At 42.9% G+C, this 8,349-nt stretch overlaps 2 protein-coding genes across 3 annotated transcripts in view; one reads left to right on the top strand and one right to left on the bottom strand.

The window, feature by feature from the left end:
• Positions 1–5,446, top strand: part of ift80 (intraflagellar transport 80 homolog (Chlamydomonas)) — a 35,212-nt gene extending 29,766 nt beyond the window's left edge. For both annotated transcript variants that reach the window (XM_031860766.1, XM_031860765.1), the window contains exons 16-20: positions 70–241; positions 1,936–2,025; positions 2,229–2,401; positions 2,572–2,695; positions 3,100–5,446. In XM_031860766.1, the coding sequence (XP_031716626.1) occupies positions 70–241; positions 1,936–2,025; positions 2,229–2,401; positions 2,572–2,695; positions 3,100–3,210 (670 nt within the window). In that variant the 3' untranslated portion in view covers positions 3,211–5,446. The remainder of the gene's footprint in view (positions 1–69; positions 242–1,935; positions 2,026–2,228; positions 2,402–2,571; positions 2,696–3,099) is intronic.
• Positions 5,447–5,507: 61 nt separating this feature from the next.
• c15h3orf80 (chromosome 15 C3orf80 homolog) lies at positions 5,508–8,112 on the bottom strand. Its single transcript, XM_031861172.1, has one exon. It carries the CDS (start codon positions 8,108–8,110, stop codon positions 7,454–7,456), a length of 657 nt encoding a protein of 218 aa, XP_031717032.1. The 5' UTR covers positions 8,111–8,112; the 3' UTR covers positions 5,508–7,453.
• Positions 8,113–8,349: the final 237 nt, after the last annotated feature.

Genomic DNA, 8,349 nt, shown 5'->3' with positions numbered 1-8,349 from the left:
GTGTGTGTGTGTGTGTGTGTGTGTGTGTGTGTGTGTGTGTGTGTGTGAACGTATTTGTCCCCTTGAAAGTGAGTTCAGCCGTTCACCCCACATTCTGAGCTATGTTGGCACCAAGGTGACGTTACGCCAAGGGGACGGTTCACTGGTTTTCAGCAGTGTACCTCCCTACCCAGCCCTCCTGCACGAATACAGCACCACTGCACGCTGGGAGGATGCACTGCGGCTCTGCCGCTTCGCCAAGGTAACATAGAAAACCAGCACATCTTTGTATTTGTATACATATTTGAAATATTATTTTATATGTTAAATACCCAGACAAATCACAGTGTCAAGTACTTCTTATTGTTGACTAAACTTGGTGTGACATATCCTGCAGTCTACAGCTCTGGCAATGTCCAGCTTCCTGTGTTGTGTGTGTGTCATTCGCATGCATGTACGTATGAAAGACAGCGAGACAGGGTCTGAAATGAGAAGGTAGTAGACAGGTTTATGGGCCCAGACCAGCAGGTTTTAATTAGCCTTCAATTAGCCTGGTGACACCATTTACCGGATTTAGCCCCCAAAGACCTCACTCATAAATACCCACTCCACTATATGCATGTGTAAACTCGTCACATGCACACACACACACACTGAATGCAGTGTTGTTTGTTTCTTCACTTTGGCGATGATGCAATAACCACAACCCTGGAGAAATGGACGGCTAGTAGCAAGAAGAGGGTGGGACAAAAGGGCCGGATAGAGAGGCACTGGTTTTAAGAGCTTTTTCCTCGACCCCTCCCCCCTCTACTTCTGGTAAGAGTTTGGTGGCAGCACGGCTTTTCCCAGAATTACAGTCATTGTCAGTAAGCCTTGACCAAATAGGAGTTGACACATGAAATAGTTTAGGGCCATACACAGAAAAAGGCATACAGTAGTTTGCATTAATAATCTAATAAACTATGATACAGGCAACAGCAAAGGAAGATTTGGGATATGTCATCAACTTTTTATATCACGTTTCTGACATCAGGCTGACAGTGTTATTTGTGGCTTCCAGGAATGGTTTCTGATAATAGCTGCTTGTCTTAGTGATGGACACTGATTAAAGGGGCGATTACACAGTGGTGATTCCAGTGAGAAGTTTGCTCAACTGTTGGCCAATTGGTGGTTCGGGCTTCATTTTAATGAATGCAGCTGCATGGAATAAAGTGGTGACACATTTGTTTACACTTATTGATGTTGTGTACAGCAAATGTCTCTGTTTATGTTTGTTTTTGTGTGTGTCATGCATGTTTTCGTAATGACTTGGAGCCTGACTACAATGAGGCCCAGCAGGATGTAATGGGGTCTATAAAGACACCATCACACCCCTGAATCTGCCATCCTCATTAAGCTTTGTTATATTCTTAATCACTGCTAGCTGGAAATGACTTTGCTTTTTGAATAAAACATTTCACACAAGGTGAATACAAATAACATATATTCAGATAATTAGGGTCCTCCATAACAATGTCACTCACCTGTGTCTTTACACTGTGTCTACACAGGAGCTATAGCCTGAGCAACAAGATAGGTGAGCAGCAGCAGCAGCTTCAGTTCTCTGTCTGTGTCTACACAGGATGCATTCAGGCACAGTACTGAGTATAGGCTACCTGTGTACTTGCTAGAAAAATGCAAGTGATTCAAATAGAAGGGTGTGTTCTGTCAGATTCGCGTGAGACTGATTGAAAAACGCATCTGAAACACTTTCTGTGTTGAGACGCCATTAAATATTACAACAAGCAAGATATTACAACAGGCACAAGTACAATAAGGCACGAAGTCAAACAATAGTGTCCATATGTAGATACATTAGTATAGTAAAATGGTAAATGTGAAAACGCATCTCCAGGTTATTGTTTCAGATGGTCAGATGTTGTCATCTAAAAATACCTCTGCTCCCCACATCTGTAGGACCAATCTTTGTGGGCGTGTCTTGCTGGTATGGCAATGGCAAACAGGGAGTTGACCACAGCGGAGATGGCCTATGCTGCCATTGGAGAGGTAAGGGCTTTAATGAATGGCCAATTCAATTGATCACACTTTTTTTTGTTTAGCCAGGTCTTCCAACACAAGTACACACACACACACACACACACACACACACACACACACACACACACAATTGCTTTAACTGAAACAAGCAAGTTTAAAAGATACCAATTAACAGGTATCCCATTCACAATCCTCTCCCTCTCCTCTTTCAGTTATCTCGGGTGCAGTACATCAACTTTATAAAGGAGCAGCCATCTAAGGAGTCGTCTCTGGCCCACATGCTGATGTTCAGCGGTCAGGTCCAGGAGGCTGAGGCCACGCTGTTACAAGCTGGTCTCATCTACCAAGCCATACGAGTCAGCATTGACCTTTTCAACTGGGAGAGGTAGAACTCAGTGTTCGTATGAATGTGTGTACAAGGGTTACAGCTGGAAGGAGAGGAGGATGCTTTTACTCAGCCTCGTTTTAGAATAAGGTTTGAGTGAGAGTTCTGGTGAAGCATGTTTGTCCAATACGCGATGGATGTGTATCTGCATCTTGTCATCTTGTGTCCAGGGCATTGGAGCTGGCAGTTAAACACAAGACCCATGTGGACACCGTGCTGGCCTATAGAGGGAAGTTCCTGCAGAAATTTGGCAGGAAGGAGACAAATAAGAGTTTCCTGCAGTACACTCAAGGGGTAAGTTAGGACAGCACCGCACAGTCATTGATTTAGATCGTAATCACACTGGGATTATCAACATCTTACGCTCTGCTTATACACTTGAAAATGGTTAACTCTTAAGGGGATGAACACTCGTGACTTTTTTCTCTGCTGTCCAATCGGAAGAGGCTGCAGAACGAAACCAAAAATGGAGGAAAGCCTAGAAGTTGTTGTTGCTGTATCCACTGCCAGAATTAATCTTAGAGGAGCATCAGTGAGGTGCCCCTTGCTGCAAAGAATATCTCAGTCAAATCAGGAGGGGAAAAGCATTAAAGCATGCCACACTTTTCAAGCGTCCAATGCGATACCCACCTTAAGTAATGTGACTTATTTCAATGATTTGTGTTTAATCTGATCTCGTCTTTCTGTCTCTCTGCCAGGTTGAGGTTGACTGGGAGAAAATACAGGCGAAGATAGATATGGAGTTGGCTAAAGAAAGGGAGAAAGCTGCAAACCCCTCTGTGAGAAACAGCTTGGCTTCCCGACGTTAATGTTCAGGGGACCTTTCTCTAAAACATCCGCTTTGCAGAAATTGATTCCCATGTGTTTTTGACATTTGGTGAATATGAAGTGGTTTGGCTCTGCCTCAAAGTAGTAAAAATGTCTGTACTTAAGGTAAAATGGCTACCATTAGTCGAAAGTACATTAACTTCAAGTAACAACAAAGGGGAACATTTGGAGATGTAGACCATGAAGAATAGGACACTTGACTTTTACACATCAATCTTGTGGCATATGCTGTGTAATGTAAAACATTTGCACAACATTGTACATGGCATTCTGTTGCTGTAGGTGGATTATTTGACTTTGGGAAGAGTATCTATTAGTACTACTATTTTTCAGCAACAACACCATTTATGGCCTTTCTCTCATATCGGCTTCTCAGTGATATCAGTGTGTCAAGTTCTAAGTTGATTAATATATTTTTCTGTCTGTGATGTTTGACTTTGTGCTTTTGTATGGATAGATATTTTTACATTTTATGTATTCAAGAATTTGCCTTCTGTAAACACTAAAATGAATGTCAGTTAATAAAAATACTGTATATATTCATCCACAATGTTGTCTTTTACCTTACTGTTTCTATTTTTTCTATTTATTTAATGTGGTGATGCTTCACTGGTTTTATACAAAGATCATAGAGTCATTTTGACATGTTTTTTCAGCTTTGCACTCGCACCGGAGGTATTTCTGGGTGCATGTGTGTTTTAGAGTCCAATATGTGCTTCTCTTTGAGTTATTCTTGTATTTCCTTTTCTGCTGAGGTGTGGAACCAAATGCTTGCCATGCAGCTCCACCCCCTGGCTGGCAGAGGGCCAGTACATCAGCCGCACCATTATAGCCTATCCATCTCGTCGAGTGACCCAGGTGGGACGAATGAGGGAGAAGATCTGTCTCAGGGCACTCCAAATAAAAACAACTGCTCAACTATATCAAGATGATGTGGACAGAAACTGTACTAATTGATCGGCACAATCCCTGAAACTGAGTGGCCCCAGATGAAACCTCACATAAATTGGTAGATGTTTTTTCTCAGCACCACTTTTAGCTGCTTACTGCCTAAGTCTCTCTCTGACTCACTGTTTTACTCGTATTTTACTCCCTCCATATGCTTTCTTCAAAGCCTATACTCACTGTGTGAAAAAAACATGGTCGGCTGGAACAGACAACATTAATCTATGAAAAGACTTATCAGCGAGGAGTCAGGTTTCACATGCATTACCACTGAGAGAGGCCACGCACTGAAAAATAGAAATAAATAATGTGTTGTGTCCATACTTGCTCATCCATTATACATTGCATACTGTACCCTATCTTAGTAATGTGTCTAGGATTTTTTTCACATATTGGTAATGAAAAATATGTATTTACTTAACCTGTGTTGTGTACACTTTTGACTCTCAGTGGTATCTACTGAACAATAAACGGACTATAGCATTTCATATTTTTGAAACGCTGCACAAAATACCAAATAGATACTGTACTTTTGTTAAACCACAGAGCTTAATATCCGATGACTTGCAAGTTCTCATATTAGATTGATGACCAAACAATGCAGCTCCCCTAAAAATAAACTTCCCGGATATAATGTCAAATTTATGAGGAGGATAATGCTCATTGATTTGACCTTTATAGTTGATCCATTCTTTGGTCCAATGAGCCATAAAACAACTGGATCATTGACGCACATTCTGATGTCGCTTGTGTGTCTCTGTGTAGTGTGTATTAGTCCTTTGTGTCTCTGTATATGTTTGTGCACATATAGTATATGTTTGGATTTGTAATGTGGATTTCAGAAAAAGAAAACCCAATGTATCACTGTCCTCTCCCCTGCCAGCGGATGTCGCGCTATACTTTATCTGATTAATGTTTCATGCTAGGAACTGTTGGAGACTGATTATGCCCACTGCCCCCAAACCCACTGTTACAGCTTAGATATATCAGCTTGTTCACAATGAACTGCAAGGACTATGAAGGACAAAGTGGAGGACAACATTCACACCTCTTATGGTTTGACTAGCACTATATATATGGCTTCATGTATCTTGGGGTCACATACTCAACCTCATCTACCCATCAGTGGGTTTTGAGCACACATTTAATGCTTTTAAGAGCAAACTCGAGCCACCCACAAATATCCCTCTGGAAAGGAAAGCCATCAGTGTTCACTGTTGGCTCTGCCATCATGGTCTGGCAGTATTGGATTACACAAGCCACCACAATCACACTCAGACTTTTAGCGTCGGGAGCATTAGAGAAGCTCAAGGTCTCTAATTGTAAAGTCTAAGTTTGCACATTCAGATGCTTTAGCAACAACATCTTCCATACCTTAATAGCTAAACCTGACGGAAATTGAAGTTTTACTTATTGTGGTGAATAACAGTCCTTTTATCCAATGCCTGTACTAACAGTATTTATTGGTCTTTCTGATGGCAGATAGTTCATTTAATAAGGTGAAGGTCACTGGGTGCTTTACAGCTAGTGAGGCACAAGTAGATAACCATTAAAGACAGGACAGATAAACAAAGCTCCACAGTTTATATACTAACACGTTCTCATTCAGGACAGGTAAATAAGTGCAAATGCAAAATATTTTGTTAATTGATTAAGATTGAGAATTGATTGATTCTTGTCATTCACACTGTTCATCGTTTTTTAAGCCACATTTAAACAATTTTTTTATTTCTTCCAGCCCCTAAAATGTGTATTTTTGCAAGTTTTGCGAGCCTCCTATGGTAAACTAAACATCATTATGAGCATTTGAAAATGTCATCTTGGGGTCTGGGAACCAATGGAGAACATTTCTGACTGTGATAATGATTGGCATGTTATTTGTTCTTGTAATTTACCTTTCTTCTCTTTTCGCCTGTTACTAATGATGTGCTAACATTGCTTCAAGTCTGTGCTGGAGAGAGGTATGGCAAGCGTGACTGTTTACCACACACCCAGCTAATGTCGAAGTAAAGTGACAATGACAAATGTGCTTTTTTTCAATATTGTTACATAATTGAGGCATTTTAATGGACAGTTTATAGCAAATACACCTTTAGCGTTAATCCAGGTAAACAGGCCATTAAGCCTGGTGTAATGAGGTGTGTGTGGTGTCAGCTTGGTTTTCAATAACAGCAAGAAGACATTTCTTGTGTCATTAATCAGAAATGCAAATGAACAGGGGGCAGTTACACACATAAGGTAAACATACTACAAGTAGATTTCTAGGTATTCTCAGACCACTCCCAGAACAAAGAAATATTAATAATAAATAATGTTTTTGTCCCACCCTTGTTTCCTGTTAAATGTCCCTTTGTCTTTTCCTTTGCTTGGTCTGAGCTTTACAGTGTTAGTTCTGCGTTGGCAGCAGTTGTGATGTTGTCTGACATGCTGTCATCAAAACACAACTTTAAGCCATATCAGTATGCCAGCTGTATTATCTGCCATTGCTTTTATTGAATTCAGAACCTGGGAGTCACTGATACTAGCCTCGGGCAGCAGGATCCCAGCATTTTTAAAAATAGCATTTCTCTTCTGTGGCTACAGCTTTAGGCATATCAGACATGGCTCAGGTCACTGATACAATGCTCATCTCTCAGCCCCCACCGATATGTGCATGTGTGTGAGTCAGTTTGGAAAAATACTGCTTTGATACTGATAAAATATAAAATGAACTGGCTCTAAAGCTGGCTGATAAAAACAAAATGTGTGCTGCAGAAACTATTACAATTGATACTCATCCCTTCCCTCCCTCTTTCAGCCCACATTTCAGGTTACTGAGAAACAATATATAGTCTTCCTTTTGGATGCAAATGCAATGAGGAATAAATAAAAGAAAAGGAGGTCTTTCAGGTCCAGCAGAATACTTAGCATTAAGACTAAGAAAGGACGAGAATTTGACAGAAGAAAGACTGTCTCACGGTGCCACTTTAAATTGAGGTGCTTAAGTAAAACTTAATGCGATTGTACCGGAGCCAAATTAGCTGTCCAGATCACAAAGAGCGTCAATTTCAGCCGCCTTCGCTTTCTTCATAATCTCATTTACTTAACCCAAGCGGCCATTTGCATACAAAAAGCGAGTAATCCCCTATAATCTTACAAAACACGTGCATTTTCTCAGCCTCCTCCTTTATTCTTAACATTCAGGATTATAATTGCACTTCAGTTTATATCTCTGCAAGATAATTACCCTGATTCTATTAAAATAAGAATGCCATATTGTCTCTGCAGCTTTTCCCAATCTCAGACAGAGTTCCGACATGTCCTCGGGCTGTGTTGCGGTCCTGATACCTCCAGGACATCCCGTCTCTGGTCTCCGGCTCTCGGTCCGGCCGCTCTCACCCTGCCCTGACCACCCCTCTCGTTTTCCGACAGCAAGTTATCATCGGACCGGTCTCTGTGCATCTCCTGCATGCTCTCCTCATATGTGGGCAAATTTTTGACCTCATCGTATGCGGGCAGGTTCGGAGAAGCGAAGTCCCCGAGGCTGTATTCGGGGTACCGGTCCAGCAGGGAGTCCTGGGACGCCGACGCGTGCCCGTGAAAGAGGGAGGGCTCCTCGCTGCGGTCATTGTGCGGGAGACGGCGGGGCCGCGGGCAGATGATCCGCTGAATAAAGTAGCCCATGGCGAAAAGCAGTAACAGGATCAGGATGCCCGACAGCTTCCGCGTAAACCAGCCAACATTGTCGAAGAATATGTGGATGGGGAGCTTGCAGCAGCGCACCGCGGAGCTGGCACTGCCGTTCCCGGTGACGATGGGCGGACAGCACTGGTGGCCGTCGCCGCACTGGACCTCCCCGCAATTCCGAAGGGCTTGACAAGCGGAGACCAGACAAGCCGACAAAAAGGTGCCAGTGGTCCCGCACGTTGTCCTGCTGCTGCCCGGCAGACGGGACATCATTTCTGGCTCTCCCGGGGGGGGGGCGGGGGGGGTGTGTGTAAAGTGCGTGTTGCGTCGCTCGTGCGCGCGATGCTGTGATGTTAAGAATCCCGTCAGGTGTTACAGGTCTGCCTTCATTTCCAGCTGTGCACTAATCATCTATAGGCCACTCTCGTCTCACAGCCACTGCAGCGCGGAGCGGGACAGCAGGTGCCCCTTCGCCGAGGATGACCTGTCTGCTGTAGTATGGGCGATAG

The sequence above is a fragment of the Anarrhichthys ocellatus genome, unplaced genomic scaffold, assembly GCF_004355925.1.
Source record: "Anarrhichthys ocellatus isolate YVR2014 unplaced genomic scaffold, GSC_Weel_1.0 scaffold24, whole genome shotgun sequence".
Taxonomy (NCBI): Eukaryota; Metazoa; Chordata; class Actinopteri; order Perciformes; family Anarhichadidae; genus Anarrhichthys; species Anarrhichthys ocellatus.
Note: the sequence above shows the minus strand (reverse complement) of the source record. Positions and strands in the feature narration are given on the sequence as shown.